The sequence below is a fragment of the Amblyomma mixtum genome, chromosome 8 (genome assembly GCF_055824585.1).
Source record: "Amblyomma mixtum isolate Tamu chromosome 8, ASM5582458v1, whole genome shotgun sequence".
NCBI lineage: Eukaryota > Metazoa > Arthropoda > Arachnida > Ixodida > Ixodidae > Amblyomma > Amblyomma mixtum.
Window position 1 is genome coordinate 48,424,694 of NC_143019.1, and position 16,635 is coordinate 48,441,328.

Consider the following 16,635-nt stretch of genomic DNA (forward strand, 5'->3'; position numbering starts at 1 on the left):
ACTTTGTCTCGTTCCCGCCTGGGACGGAGTACGTGACACTCAAGCGGATGCAAGCCCGTCCTGCTTGCTTGGGGATGATTGAACGCCAGTAGGCACGCGCTAATACTTAGCATGCGAGGCCGTTATCCGAGGCTTAACACAGCTGTGCAAAGACGAATGCGCGTTGTCGAGCCAATTTTAAGCCGCGCTGTATATACCTGGCTGCAACGAGTGTACTGCGTGGCGGAGGTCGATCGAGAGTCAGGTTTTTTTTTTAATATGAATGCATTTACAGTTAGGTACGGTCGAGTATAGTGGGATTAATGTCTCAAAGCAGCAATTGGGATATATGAATGGACGCCGTGGTGAATGCTTTCGATTAATTTCGGCCATGTGGGATTCTTAAGCGTGCGCTGAGGTCGTATACAGCACACTGGCGGTCTTTCGTATTCCAACTCCATCGAAATGCTGCCGCCGCGGCAGCGATTCGCTCCAGCGACCTTTCAACGCGCTAAACAGAGAGGTGTAAAAAGGGAGTAAACTGACCTTACAGCAGGACTCCCTTTTACAAAATGGAGAGTGCTAAAAAGGCGGCCTACCCCCTTTTTACTCCCATATAGGCGTATTTGTCTTTGGAGTGTGGGATCAGCAGCTAAGCCTACTGGTAACTGATCGGATATTTGCAGTGAGAACTACTCGTCAGAGATTTCCAAATTAAGGGAGCGTGGGCCACCAGAATTAGCGCTTTCGTTTCCTTTATTAAGTGTAGAAACTACGCTGCTACAACTTCCTGACATGCTGTCAGCTCGACAAAAAGCAATGCAATAGAAAGAGCCTAACACACCGCCCGCCAGGGGCGTAGCCGAATAGGGGGGGGGGGGGGGGGGGGGGCATGCAGCCCCCCCCCCCCCCCCCCCCACCGAAATTTTTTCGAACTCTCACGGACCGCAGTATGGCCCAAGTACATATCGCGACTTCTGCTATCATAATTTTGTTCTTGCCTGGATCGTCTGTCTTTCCTTGTGTGAAGTTTACTATCTGTGATTGCGCTAGATGTTTATTTGCCTTGTTTGACGCATTATATAGAGTGACTTTTGCTTATATACGTAGATTTAATGGATACACACGTGTATTTAAATATCTTGTTGCGAGGTTCTGTGTATACATAAGTGACTGTTTCCAGTGACACTTTTTTGCCCTTTATCAAGTTCTACCTTCACATTTCTAATACTCCATTTTATCTTCGCACTTATAATGTATATATTGCAGAACTCCTCGTTTATACATGTGCTCGTTGTTGTGACTCCACAAATCTATGAGGAGGCCGCGCTGCAACATGATCCCCCCGAATAAAATTTCTGGCTACTCCACTGCCGCTCGCCTAACACACCGCCTATGGTTCTTAACCTGGAAAAAGCCTCTCACACAGCTATCACTGTGGAGAGTCGAAATTAGCATCAGACTGATATTTGATTACAATGCCACGTCCTTGGCACACCCAAGGAGAAGGTGTGTGCATCTCCGTGGCCAGATACGAACCGTCCCAGTTGGCACCGGTGTATACCTGTAAGGCTCCCCCGCCAGGATGCGGCAGCCAGCGTGTCGCCTCGCAGTGGTATAAAGCGAAGGTCGCCGTGCCGTGGCAGGGCAGCCCTATAAATCTCGTCGCCCGAAAAGGCCGCCAGCCGGAACAAGATGTCTGGCGAGAATGCGCACCGCAGCGGCTTCTTCCAAAGGCTGCGCGCGTCCTGATAAACATGCGCCTCGCCGGGCTTGCGTCCTTCCAGAAGGTTTGCCTCGGGCCTTCATCCCTCCCACCTCTTTCGCGGCCGCGTTTTTCACTCGTTTGTTCTCGTCACCCTGGTTCGTTGTGTCTGAGAGGAGAAAACGTATGCGCTTACTAGCATGAGACGGAGCGGGGTGCTTTGCAGTGTGGTACTCTGTAGAGATATCATGCGACGGAGTGAACCGGGCGCTGACGCCGAAGAAGGATCGCTGGTGACTGGCAACGATTGCGGCTGGTTTTCAGTGGAACCCGCGAGGTACGGTTTGTCGGGGAAACTTAGTAATGTAAGGAAGAGTGCACGATAGCGAAGGTCGAGGAAACGCTTTGTCGGGGGCCTTTCTGATAGCTGCGTTGTCCTGCTTGTCCGGTTGGAGACACGAGGAGATCCCTACAGGCAGCTCGGACGAGGCCGGCGTTCCTCGGCTGGGCTGTATGTCTGTGGTGGGCAGTGCACTGGCAATCTTCATTCATGCACTTGAAACAAAACACCTGCAGTGTTCAGCTTCGTTAACCCTTAAGAAAAATGGTCTATAGACAGTCTATAGACAGTCTATAGACTCCGTATATACTATATTGCCTTCCTATAGGTATTTCTTTTTGTCTATTCATAGTCTATAAACTCTCTATAAACAAAATCTACTAAAAGTGTATTGCCATAAATCTATAGAGTGTCTATAGACTGTCTATAAGATTTGTATTGTCTATAGGCTATTCTCTAAGATCTTTCATAGACAGTCTCTAGACTTTATGGACTGTATATAGACTGTCTATAGAAATTATTGTAAGGGTATGATTCTACCGGAAGGGCAAGACTGTCCGATGGTAAGAACATATTAGTGCAACAGTACTACTCCGATGGGTAATTGAGCCCCGAGCTAGATCTTGCGATATTTGTAGGTTTGTGCCAAGTGAGGGAAATAAATAAAAATAAATTAAATAAATATCCGCAACTGGGTTTCGAACCCACGGCGGCGCGCACAGATAAACTTCGCTGGCCACAGCGCGAGAGCACCAGGCTATTGCTGCAGTTTTACTTTTTTTTATTGCTTGGAAATCAATCCTGCTGAGGTACTAAATGCTTTACGTACACACGCACTATTCCGCAATGCAGACACACGTTCTCATGTCTGCGTAGTTGAGTTGAGTAGTTTTAAGTTACTGGTGGAATTAGCCTTGCTTATTCTGCCGGCTATTGCTCCACCGTATAGCATCACTTACATGTTAATAATGTCCTAAAACCGGTCGGATCTGCCCCGCTATGCACACAGTCGCTTATAATAGAACATAGGCCACTCTTGCAGTCCGCATCTATGCACACATTCACTCACCGCACAACATTATCGACTCCAGAAGGCACCATCTATACACATATTCAGTCACAGTGGAACATAGTCCATTGCATAACCACCATCCATGCACACACTCACTCACAGAATGAAATAGACCACTCCAGAAGACACCCTCTGCGCACACATTAAATCACAGAAGACCAGAGACTGTCCCTGCTATCACCGTTTAGAGTCAAGCTCAGTGTCCTGCAGGAATATTATTATTTCCACTCGGGTAGAGAATGCCTCTTAACATTCTTAACATGATCTTAACATGTCTGCGTACACTGCACGTAGTCGAACATGCCTCGTGTTAAACTGCAACACACTCTCGCGCTGTGCATTGCACGTCGTCTTCTTCATCAACTAACACTGCTATCAAACTAATATTAGCGCTTTGAACTGCAAGTAGTGACAGAGAGATGTGCGCTGCATGCGTTGCCGAGGACAACGTTGTGGTAGACACATGGCACTAGAGCATAGACCGCCGGCGTAAATTGGATAAATTGGCATTGACGTTGTAAAAGTTGAAGACGCGCTTGACTGGCTCCCTGGGTCAGTGGACACCTCAATAGCGTTTTCAGCTGCGTGTAGATGGTGTACACTCGCAAAAAACTGTGCTTTCGCACAATGTTTCGTGCTTAGCGATACTAAACCGCCAGCTAATTTTTTTCGCTGAGTGTCAACTCTCAAGCCCAGAAACTTAATGATCAAGCAGTAGTAATAATGCGAAAAATCAGCTGCAAAACTTCTATCTTGAAGTTGAGTGCTTTGAGTAGATACTCGCAACGGCCCACAACACTGTCATGGAAGTCTTCCCGCCGCCGAGCGAACCTAACGGGTATTCCTGTGCAGACTAGATAATTTCCAAACTGCAGAAGTTAAGAGCTATGCTGGAGAATGCATGGCCCAGCTCAGAATAAGGAAACCTTATGAGAAATGCAAGCATAAAGATCTTTTCCCTGTGGACAGTTTGCTCGATACGGCTGAATGTAGCCTACACACGAGGTTGCCGAGATTTCTTAAAGACGTAAACGCAAAATTTCTAAAGCAAACAAACGCTATGATTTCTTTTACGGGCGCAACGGGATGCCTTCCGGCAAGTTTCAGTCGCAGGCGTTGAGTGGAACATGATTTAATATGATTCTGAATGTTGTCCGAGGAGCCGCTCGGCATTTCCACCCGCATCGAGGGACGTCATCGTGCACTTGCCCCAATTATTATGGCGTCACCGAACTCAGTGGTTGTTCGCAGGAGTAACCAGTGCTTGCTGGCGACGCCGACGTCATCAGGAGTGCGGTAGTCTGGGCGGACAAGTCGACTGTGACGTCAGAGTGCATTTCAGCGCTGACGCCGACCGAGACCGAAACTGGCGATAAAAAAATTATTTGTAATTCTTAACACTTCGCAGTGGTGTTCTTGAGCTCATTTTCATAATTACCTTGCCCATAGGCCTTTTTCAAGGAAAAAAAAAAAAAGCTGACACCCAAAACATTTTATCTGTACTTGCCACTTTAACAGCTGCAAAAAGCGCCCTCGTTTTCAAAACGTTTTTTTTTTTTTGTTTCATAAGCGCCTGTGATTCTTTTTTTTTTTTTTCACATGGGCAACTGTGTTTGCTAATAGGTTGGGTTAGATCAGGGTGATCATGGAAACACAAGGAACCCTTGAATCTTAGATTTTCCAGTTAAGAATTCGTGACACCATGCTTTGTTTTTACCTTTATGCCCCGTGTCATTAACTATTTTGACACTAACCACTCGGCGAGCGATAACTAGGTCCGTCCATTTATCGCATCACAGCGCTAATTTCTGGCCGGTGTGGCGTGGTCAGGCTGTTTACAAGTCAGTGAACACGTGACGTTTAACTATCCACTCCTTACCTTCCGAGTGCTGTGATCGCAATCTAAGGTTTGCCCTACTCTGGTAAAGACGCTGCTATCTATTACATGCACGCACTGTTGACCAGGTACTGACTACACGCCTGTTTAATTGGGCCACCGTCCCCGCCTCTTTGTTTCCATTTCTTTGCGGAAATGCTGTTGTCGAACTCCCGGCTACTGTAATAACTTCGAGCACTGTGGTTTGCATTTGAATTCGTCTGCGTTACAGAGTGAATAAATTACCAGCGCGTAAAGTAATGACCGAAAGCGGTGCCAACGCTCTTGACGCATGCATGTTGTTTTTTTTTTGTGTGTGTACTTGTAAGATGTTTGCTAAAGCATATAAAAAAACTGTTTTTCGGCTCATTCCCGGGCCCACGGGTCATAGATTCGAAACACACGAATTCAAGGAGCACATTCTTATTATAGCCGCACTGTGAACACGGCTTTTCTTTGTTTCGATTAGTCGGAAGAATGTCACATTGCCCCGGTGTTGTGACGTCATACAGCTATCTGCTACGACTTGTCGACAGACAAGTAATCTCTAAGACGTCGTAATATTCGCAAAAACTAGCCTGGCCGATGCAGGTGTACAACTTCACTGAGGTTATTCCTTCGCGTGGAAGCAAGATGCATAAAAACGAGGACAGGCAAGGAGATAAACGAAAAATTAACTCTTTGGTCACAAGGTGAACTTTTAAATCTACTTGAACTCTTGACCTCTGGTTGCACTTAACAGCCCGCCTACTTCCGGTGATTCACGTATTTGCACACATGCAGGCAAACAAGTGACGAATGCATGTTTGATAGCGTGGTTATATTTATTTTTGTAGTAGATTGTTAGGGGTCAAAACCGACGCTCTTTCATAACTTGGGATAACAGATAGGACGTGCTGCGCTTTCGAGCAACCTTTTTTCTTCAGCAAATGGCCACGTATACACAGAGTAAATAAAGTTACGAATGAAAGCAACAATCTCACCCTGTGGGCAGCTGAACCGTGGCGTGAGTGAAGGGAGTGAAAGAGGGAGGGAGGGGGTGGGGGGTGGGAGAGCTGTACAGTAGTCATACACGTGCAGGTATCAGTGCAGGCTGAAGGAAACGAATTTAAAGCGCGAATTGTACAGAGGCTTGAGAAAAATGCACTAGCAACAAGTTACTATAAGCAGCACTTTGAAATAGCGGTCCCTAGGAACCGCTATGTTACTTATTAAATTGCATTTTGACGTCTTGCAAGCTGCGTTTCGATAGGGGCGAAACGCGAAAGGCGCCCGTGTGCTGTGTGGTGTCACACACGTTAAAGAACCCACAGTGTTCTAAACTAATCCGGAGCCCTCCACTTGGCGTCTCTCATAGACCAGATATGCATCGCTTCGGAAAGTTAAACTCCGCAGTTTACAATTTATGTTTTTTTGCACCTTCTTGGGGAAGTCGCAGGAGTCGGTGGAGAAAAGCAGAATTGTATAACAACAAGTAATGTAACCCATACTTTTCGAGAGCACTATACTCCGTTTCATACATCAGGTGCAATGCGGTGAATTAAAGGTGCAAAAGTTCGGGAGTAGTCCGCACGGTAAAATAAAGGAAGGCGTGTTACTCCTTACTTGTTCTGTGGGTGAGTTGTCTCAGGCACGAGAAAGTGACAGCGTGTCGTCAGCAATAAGAGTGCATTTAACCTAGCTCATGACAAATGTGTCATGCAGTAAGCCTGCAGGCAAAGCATTTACTATATGTTTCGCTCACTACAAGGAACGCGCTACTTTTTGGAGGCGAATGTAGGCAGCGCAAACGAAAGTGCTAGCTTTTGACAGCTTTGCACCTGATGTATCAAACGGAGTATAGTAAATAATATTAAGAGAAATAATAACTTCAAAGAATGACAAGAACTCTTCGCTTCAAGTTTAAGTTTTCAAGTTTCTGTCTTGGCCTTCTTTCTCTTTATTTTTATTTTTTTTAACGCACAGTATGTGCATTTCCTAACTGCCCTACATACGAGGGGGTACCCAAAAGAAACCGGACTTATTTTTGTTTGAACTTATTTGTTCACATTTTAAGCACAGACCTTCAATCTCCTTCAAAGTATTCCCCACTTGCAATGATATGCTTGTCGAATCTTTCATTCCATTTTTCAAAACATTGTTTAAATTCATCTTTTGTGATGCTTGACAGTGCCTCCGTCGTTTTTTTCTTCACCTCAGCAACATCAGCGAAACGCTTTCCATTCACCTATTTTTTCATTCTAGGAAACAAAGAAAGTAGCACGGGGCAAGGTCGGGAGAGTATGAGGGTTGAGGAATAGGGGTCATGCCATTTTTGGTCTAAAATTGTCGCAGAGACAGGGCTGTGTGAGCAGGGGTATTGCCATGATGGAAAAACCAGTCACCCGATCGCCACAAATCTGGCCGCTTCCACCGCACACTGTTGCCCAATCTTTTCAAAACATCCAAGTAGAAAGCCTGGCTAACTGTCTTACCCTCCGGAACAAATTCTCAATGGACAACTCCTCTCACGTCGAAAAAACAAATCAGCATTGTTTTAAGGTTTGGTTTCACCGGACTAGCTTTCTTGAGGCGAGGTGAATTTGAAGTTTTCCATTGGCATGATTGTTGCTTTGATTCAGGATTGGATTCAGGAACACTTGAGTTGTCCCCATAGCATCGTCCTTGTACGTCTTTCTTGATATTTCAAGAGTTTCCATTCAACTTTTTCGGAGCAAAAATCAGAATTTCACCGGCGCACGCTGTTCACGAAAATCAGCCATTGCAAAAACGACATTCACACAACACAGTCGTCACTCTAAAACTCTGCCTAAACTAGTCTGACCTCCTTCAACGACGGCACTCGGCTTACTGACTCTAGAATGTTCGTTCTATGCGCTCCTAGTGGCAAAACGCGGTACCACAGAAGCTTTGCCGACCAAAAAATTTAGTCCGGTTTCTTTTGGGTACCCCCTCGTACTCTCTCATTACTACTTAATCATTTTTTTTTCATCTTCTATCGGCTGATTATGTGGGTGATTTGGAATAACCGGCTATGCGTTAGCCAACTTTTCCATTATTCATATTCCGATAGTAAGCAACAACGAGACAAAAACAACAACGACGACAACCACGCAACACCAGCAACGCAGCCCTGACACAGCGTGTGTGTGTACTACCTTCGTGGATATCCAGTGCGAACAGCGCGTTTATCCTCGTTACAGCGACGGAGCGGAGGCAAACATGGTCTCCGGATCACGCGCGCGTCTGCATTCCGCGCGGGCCTTTCGCGGCAGAAGGCGCCGCTCAGCCATGCGTGTAAAACCAGGCTGGCTGCGGAGATTTCGCCGTCGCCAACACGTTCTGCTCGCGGCGGCCACGCGCCCCCCTTTTGCTGAGTCCATCGAGCCGCCCCGGACTCCTTCCTAATCGGTGCTCCTGCTAGTTATGAGCAGCACGGTGTGCATATGTGTGATTCTGTGATTTGTGGGTGTTTAACGTCCCACAGCGACTCAGGCTGAGGGACGCCGTAGTGAAGGGCTCCGGAAATTTCGACCACCTAGGGTTCTTTAACGTGCACTGACATCGCACAGCACACGGGCCTCTAGAATTTCGCCTCCATCGAATTTCGACCGCCGCGGCCGGGATCGAACCCACGTTTTTCGGGCCAGCAGCCGAGCGTCATAACAACTGAGCCACCGCGGCGTTGTTTGCATGTGTGTGGGCCGGAGCATACGTTGAGAGAAAACGCAAATGCAGTAACAGTTGAACCTCGTTATAACGAATTTTAAGGGTTCCGGCGATTGCTTCGTTATAGCCGTTGCTTCGTTAGAGCACGTTTTGACCGGGCTTCCAAGTGGAACCGTCATTCCTTCGTTATGCCCATCATTTCGTTATAAACGTTTCGTCATAACGAGTTTCGGCTGTATTACGTATCTGAGTTCTGCAGAAAATCCGTCGTCCTCGTCGACTGCGGCGGCGGTGTTGTGAGCGAAAAATCCCCGGTGAAATCAACCTGGCCGGGTCACCTAGGTCACGTCAGGAAAGATAGAACGAAAGAAAAGAGAGGAAAAGGAAGACAGAAAGAAAAAGTGAGAAAAAAGTAGGGAAAGAAACGGAAAGAAGATAAAACGAAAAAAAAGATAGATGGAACTTAAGAAATGAAGGAAAAGGAGGAAAAGAATATGGAAAGTAGAAGAGAAAAATAATATAAAAGGAAAGAAAGAAATAAAAGAAAGAAAGAAAGAAAGAAAGAAAGAAAGAAAGAAAGAAAGAAGGAAAGATAAAGAAAGAAAGAGAGGAAGAAAGAAATGAAGAAAAAGAAAGATAAAAAGAAAACAGGAAAGAAAGGAAGAAAGAAGGAAAGGAAGAAAGAGAAAGACAGAAAGAAAGAGATTAAGAATGCAAGAGAAAAAGGAAGAAAGAAGAAAAGAAGGGAAAGAAATAAAGAAAGAAAGAAAAAAGGGAAAGGAAGAAGGAAGGAAAGAAAGAAGGAAAGAAAGAGAGGAAGGAGGAAAGAAAGAAACAAAGAAAAAATAAAGAAAGAAGGAAAGAAAGGAAGAAAGAAGGAAAGAAAGACAGAAAGAAGGAAGGAAGCAAGGGAAGAAAGGAAGAAAGAAAGAAAGGAAGAAAGAAAGAAAGAGAAACGCCTGACTAAGCGTCGGCGCGCCGAGTGGATAAGCGGCGCATTAGGGCGCCGCGAGGCGCCAAAGGCTCATCGAGGCGATCGGTAGTAGCGAGCAGAGCGTGCGCGAGGCGGCGGATTTGGCTTCATACCGCGGTCGTGATCGGTCCGCCCTTTCTTTCTCCGCAGCGTGCTCGCTCCGCTGGAACGCGCGCTTTTTTTTTTCTGTTTGTTTGCGGCTCCGCGTTGCGTGCACACGTTTCGTGCGCGTTTTCGTGCGTGCGCACATATGCATGCGTGTTTTCTGTTTGTTTGCGCGTGTCCCCTCTATACACACGCTCGCCAAGCTCGCGCGCACGGCCGTTGGCCTCCCGAACGAACAGATCGTGATGGCGCGAGACAATAATCAAGCAGTAATGAAACCCCCTCGCGTAACAGGTCGTTTCGGTTGCTGCCGCGAGAGGCTGCTCGGTTTTGCACGCTGTTCGGAAGCGTGAACCAGCGTGTATTACACGGGAAAGGGGGATCTTCGCCCAAAGAGGAAAAAGAACGGGCTTCTGTGCCGGCTTTGCCAGCTGCGCTGTCGTGTATGTACATGCACATACTGCGCTCGCGGTTTCGACCGGCAGAGTATACGTGTCTCACGCACGGGAGCCTGTTCATTAGTTATACGGCCGCGTCGTTAATTTCGCCCGCCGCAGTTATGTACACCGAAGATGACGGCAGACCGACGAACAGAGTGGTGTGGCAAGCCGGTTGGACACACTAATAACCGCGAGTCTAGTTCCTATACAACGGGGTTGTGGGGGAAGTCGTCTGAGCTAGCCAGAGGGGGAAATCTCTGCAGATGGGAAGTGTTGCAAGCTGCTGGCTGGGCGGCTGGCCGTCACTTTTCCTTCGCACAGCGGTGGGTCTTGTTGGTATGTACGCGTCTCACAGCCCGGAGGTGTCACGTGAGGAAGCCAGTTGGGAGTGGCTTCACGTGTCCCTTTCTTTCCTCGTGTACTCGGACGTCGTACGCCGTTCTCCGTGCGACTTTTGTACGCTTCATTGAGCTCAGCGGGCGCAGAAGCGAGGATGGTGGGCGGTCGCACGTCGCTTTTGTTTTAGTCATTTCAGCGATTTGTGTTGGCGATTATTAGATCAATAGAAATCGCAGTAAGGAATCAATATAAAGTAGATTGAACTTCTGTGGGCTTTTAGCCATTTGAATTTGAGATTAATAAATCGTCAGTAGAAAGTGCGATAAGAAATCAGTATGAACTAAATGGAACTTTTTGTGGGCTTTTAGCGATTTTATGTTAGAGGTCAATAGATCAACAACAGAAAGCTTCGTAAAAATCAATAAGAAATCATTATAAAGTTAATTGAAATTTTGTGGGTTTTTAGCAATTTGTGTTAGAGATCAATAGATCATGAATAGAAAGCGCAATAAGAAATAAATATTAAGTGAATAGCACTTTTGTGTGCTTCTCTTTTGTGCGGGATGGTATTCCGAGGGCGCTTACGGACGGCCATGTGAACTGATAGGCACCATTTATGTGAGTTGCTGCGTACGCTTGCTAGCCTCTACGGTGCCCATGCATGTTGAGAAATCGCGCTGATGCTAATATTCGAAAGGCATCGCAACATTGATCAGTATACAGCCTAAAAAAATATTGTATTCGTTGTCCGTACGAGCATTGCTGATATTTAAAACTGCAGGTTATAAAGCAAGTGAAAAAAATAAATTCACGCCTTGTAGTTTGAAACGAATCTGTTCGTCTTTCTTTGTGTGTAACGCTGTGTCGCATGTGACAGAGAACGTATTTTTTGTTCTGTTTGATATGCTGACCTGTTTATTGTTGGAGAATAACTCTTCCTGTATTGCATTCTAATGCATTCTGTACACAACTTTCTGTACAGTTCATTTATATTATTTGTATTTATTTACCAGAGCTGATCATTGATTTGTCGCTGTTGTGTAAAAGTATGGTGAAATTTAGCGTTTGCCATTTGTAGACTGCAACACCACTCCTGCTGCTGTACCCACGCGAGGTCAAGACTCAGTCAGGAGGTTGAGCAACTCCTTTTGTCTTGCCTCGTAGGCGGTACCTGTATGTTGCCCGAAAGAGCGAAATTAAAAAAAAAAAAGGTTTATCTGCATACCTTTTTGTTCAAGCATTTCGCTCTTGAACCTTTATTACAGCCGTTGTTCAAGGATTGCAGCTCCTGCCTTGAATTAGAGCGCGCGCTCTGTATACGGCACACAGCATTACGAATATCCATCGCATTGATTCTCATACAGTGACGGAGTTACGCGGAACCCTAACGCTGGTTGCTTGTATTCGCGTTAGTACGGTATACGCTCTCGTGCCGCAACAAAATCCCGTGCGGCGCGACGGGGGCTTCGCACATGCAACTTCACGTGTTGGTTCTTTTCTTCTCTCTTCTTTTTTTCTCTCCTTTCTTCCTTCTTTCACCGCGGCGTGTACAGGAAAGAAAGGGCACGTATCCTGGTGCAGGGACGCCACAACCAAGTCGGAATGTCTGCACGCAGCGCATCTAGCACGCGGAGATGTATTATGCGCGTCATCAGAGCCGCGATTACCTGCGCACAGTAGCTGCGCAGACCACCAGCCTGGCTGGATTTATTCTCCACCCTGCGGCAAGTTCGTGCTGGGCTACGCGCACAGGAAGTTATTTATTCCACGCCCCCTTTCTCTTGCATGCCTCCTCTTGCTTTTACCACTCTATGTGTATCTCTTTTTATTTGGTCAACTACACGGAATGGTAGAGACGCTTTCCTGCTGCGCGGTGGATTAATTTAGACCAGTGCAGGACTTCCTGTTTACTACCGGCAGCTAGGGCTACGCTGCCTACTGGTGTTTCTGCATTTGCGTTTTCGCGATCGCTGGAATCGGGTGTACAACTTGTAACCTTACGAATGGGTCAAACATATGCACTGTAAACATTGTTACACAAAAAACTCTTGCCCCAGGGCTAACACCCTCTGAGGCACACTCTGAGGCATATTTCTTGCGCCTTTAAGGTTATAACAAGTTTAATATGTGGCCTATAGGTTACCTGGTGTCCCACTCTAGTGGAACATGATTTCCCTGCGCGAATTCTTTCCCACGTTGAATATCTCAGAGGCGGCGCATAGAATTTTTGTAGGGTCACAAATATCTCTCGAAACGAGCGGCTTTGTGAGGCTTCTTATAAGCTTAGGTGCGCTTGTCTAAAAATTAGGCTGAAATGTTTTTTTTTCTTTTATGTTGAGCTTCATGGGGCTTACCTTTGGAGTGGTTATTCATTTTAAAAAAACCTTAAAAAGTCGAGATCCTGGTATCTGCTTCTTAGGGGCAAAATAACGTAACTGAGATGAGCGCAAACACGGAAAGTTCCTAACTATAAACTGGCCGCTGTAACGCATTGTAGACTGGCCCAAATTAAATTGATGATATAAGTACCGATCGAAGCCGGCAACAAGTCATAAAAGAACACACCAAACGTTAACTTGTTCCCTGTTAACTGTTACTCATTCTGGTTTACGCGGGAGGTATAATACTACCGTGCAGAGCCCTAACGTCGACTGTGTTCAGAGATAAGCGCACATTGATATTCCGTATTCATGACACATTGAGCGCAGTATGCTATTAAAAGTTGCAAATTAAACTAGAGTTTCTTATTGCGCATGCGCCGCGTGCGTCGTCGATCGGACCGCGATCTGCTGCAGTCAATAATCATTTCGCAATGCTCGTAAAAGTCCTCAGGAGCATGTACATTCGAACCTCGTTATAACGAAACGGTGTATAATGAAACATTGGATATAACGAAGTAGTACCAATTCCCCATTGGAAGCTCGGTCAAGACGTGCTATAACGAAGCTATGGCTATAACGAAGTGATCGCCGGGCCGCTCAACTTCGTTATAACCAGGTTCAACTGTAGTGCCCTGCCAGGATCTCCTTTCGTTTATTTTCGTCTTTTCTTCCCTTTTTGCAGGAAGGCCGGCGGCGACGACGGGACTGGAGCCGCGGTCGTCCAATCACGGTCAGTCAGTGTCCTGCTCATTATCGCTTGCTTTATACTGGCAGAAGGCACCGAGCTCTACCGAGAACAGGTCTTCGCCTGAAGGGGTTGAGATGAGCGGTGTGGCGTGATCATAGTGACATGTGGTACAGCATATGGGTACTTCCCAACATCATAAGCACGTGCCGTGTTCCAGTGGCGTAGTCTGAAATACTGTTCAGGGCATGCTATTCGCCGCCAGTAAAAAAGAAAAAAAGAACTTAGTGGCACCATCTTGTTTTTAGAACAGGAACCATTTTTGTCTACCAGCCGACACTCTTCTTATTTTCGTTCATACATCTTAATATACTGACGCGGTATGTAAATAGCATCGGTAAAAAAAGGTCGAAAGGAGGGGGGAGGGGGATGCAGCGCTGGGAAAATTTCAGGGGGTGTTTTGACACCCCCTGAAGACAGCGGTGCCGTGCCGCTATCTGGGAGGCTGCCACTGCCCTCTACCGCTGCGCTGCTCGACGCTTGGTGTCGCTGCAGTTGAACCGGTCTCCCCTTACAAAAAAAAGTTTTAGACAGTCTATAGAGTGTCTATAGACTTCTGTCTATAAAGTCTACAGACTGTCTATAGACGAATCCTAGAGAACAGTCTATAGGCAATACAAATGCCATTGACAGTCATAGACAATCTATAGATTTATGGTCATACACTTTTAGTAGACTTCTGTCTATAGACAGTCGTTAGACTCTGAATAGACAAAAACAATGACTTTAGGAAGTCAATAGAGTCAATAAGAAGACTGTCTATAGACCATTTTTATAAGGGTCGACTCGCTAAAACCGAGTCCATGTAAACACGCAGTCGTCGAGCGGACCTTGCTCAAATGGATGCCATGACTCGATTCCCAGCTGTCGGGTCCATCTTAAAACATTTTTTTTAATGGATGGACGCCTCCACTTTTCACTTAAGCGCTGCTGTGGCTCTGGAAGCAATCCCAGATTTCTTGGACGTCGCTTTTAATTGGGAGGTAGCTGTGGAATGTTGTAAGATACTGTTATGAACATATTGATTGGAATGGTCTAACCTTCAAATGCGTAGCAAAATCTTCCTTTTAAAGTTTGTCCTCCGCTCGCATCGAGTGGTTAAAACTGGCATAAAAAACCAATGAAGGGCGTTTTTGAAAAAAAAAAGGGAGAAAACTACAAGCGGGCCGAGGAGAGACCAACGAATATATTGATTTTTATGGTGAAATCGTACGGTATTCGAAAAAATTGCGTTCACAAAATACTTCCCGTTGAAAAGAAAGCGCTTGTACAGAATTTCTGGGTATGCCTATGTATTCGTTCGCTTGTTTTGTACGCATCAGCGTTTTTAAAAGCTCTAAAATGAACTTGTTGACACAATGACTCCTTCTTACAGAAATGAAACGAAAGATGTACAATTGTCGCCTTGAAAATCGTTAGAACCATGACTTGGATGGAGCAGGAGCCGACCTATAATTGTATAATTAATCACCAGGAAGGGTTCAGTTTATTGTGTGAAATCTAGGGATGGTCCTTACGAAAGTTTGAAATTTTGAAAGTTTCGCTCCGACTGGCTCGTGATTCGTGACAGAGAAGGCTAGAGCGCCTGGAGCACTAATGGCAGGGCACTGCTTCGTCGCGGCTACTGTTCCGGTCACGTGACGATTTGCCTAGCCATTACTGAATAGATTGTTGTTCATAGCCCGTACGGCTTGCGTATAGAGCGTTCGTGCGTTTGGCAAATGATGGTTTATTATAAATGACAGTGTATTTCCACGCGTATGAGGCGTGCCCTGGTGACGAGATAAAGAATCACACCGAGGCTGAAGTCTTAACATGCCCCTCCTTTGCCGGTGTGTCCCTCACGTATTGGAGAGCTCGGGAATATCTTCAACCTTGGGGGATTCTTTGACACGCATTGCTGTATCACACGTCATCCACGGCTAGGCATTAACTCGTGCTCGACAGCAGAACGCCTTTAGCCGTCGTCAAGCCATCGCGGCTGGCTACCTGTATAACCGTTAAATTGCGTTACCTGCTGCCGCTATGAGCCTCTGCCGTGATGGAAAACCGAGTCCAAGGGGCCATTTGACACGAGCCTTTCATTGGCAGCATCTTCGCACTCGCCTTCTGCGAATCGGCGTTGTGCAAAAACACAGCGAAGTCGTAAATACGAGTTCCACTTTTTACACAGAAAAATAGTGCGTGCCACGCATCATAGGCGGCGGCATGTGTCGCGCCGGAGGCGATCGCTCTACTTCGAAGCGGCAAGAAGGAGGAAAGACCGCCGACGTCTCCGCGGTCGTCCTTGGTGCGCTACTCGCGTCGCCACCGACTTCTTCCTTGACCCTGGCAGTGGCGCGCACAGCAGTGCGCCGCCGAGGAATCGGAGCCGCACGACCGCCCTCTCGCCTGCGGCGGATCTCGGCAAGGCCAGGGTCGGCGGCGGAATGGCAGGAGGAGACGCATTGCGCAACGCACGGACGGCTGGCGATTGCATCACGGTATCACGGGCGCGCGTGGCGCTATCGAGGCCTTGCGCCCTGCTGCAGCAACCCTTACCCTCCACCTCGTCTCTGTGTGGTCGTGCGTGTCCGCGCACGTGTCACAATGTGCCTGAGCGTGTCCCCGTGTATCTGCCTGCCTGCGACCGCCGCTGGCAAGCGGTGAAATATGGAGCACCCCACAAGCCCCTCTATGCGAACTACGCGCATTTATTTTTCGGACCAGTCTTCTTATCAACTAAAAGAACAGTATCCCACGCGCTTATGCTAAAGGGAGGCTCGTATTCAGCAGGCTTCAAGGTTGTGAAGAAAATGCAACCACTGAAAAGACCGTGTGTACCGAGCGTTGCGAAGAGTACTTATGTATACTTGCCGCATAGCGCTAAACAGACAGGAACACATAGGCCGGAAGTAAATAGGCCAGACAGGCAGATGACTCAACGATAGGTTGAGAGAACACAAAACAATGATGTCAGGAATGGTGTCAAAGGGTGTCTTGCTGGCCACATCAACGCAAAAGAAAAAGAT

The 16,635-nt window shown here is 46.8% G+C and overlaps 1 protein-coding gene across 4 annotated transcripts in view; it reads left to right on the plus strand.

The window, feature by feature from the left end:
- trh (PAS domain-containing protein trachealess) overlaps positions 1-16,635 on the plus strand; it is a 398,041-nt gene that overhangs the window by 124,320 nt on the left and 257,086 nt on the right. For all 4 annotated transcript variants that reach the window (XM_089557222.1, XM_089557225.1, XM_089557223.1 and 1 more), the window contains one exon: positions 13,562-13,609. In XM_089557222.1, coding sequence (XP_089413348.1) covers positions 13,562-13,609 — 48 coding nt within the window. The remainder of the gene's footprint in view (positions 1-13,561; positions 13,610-16,635) is intronic.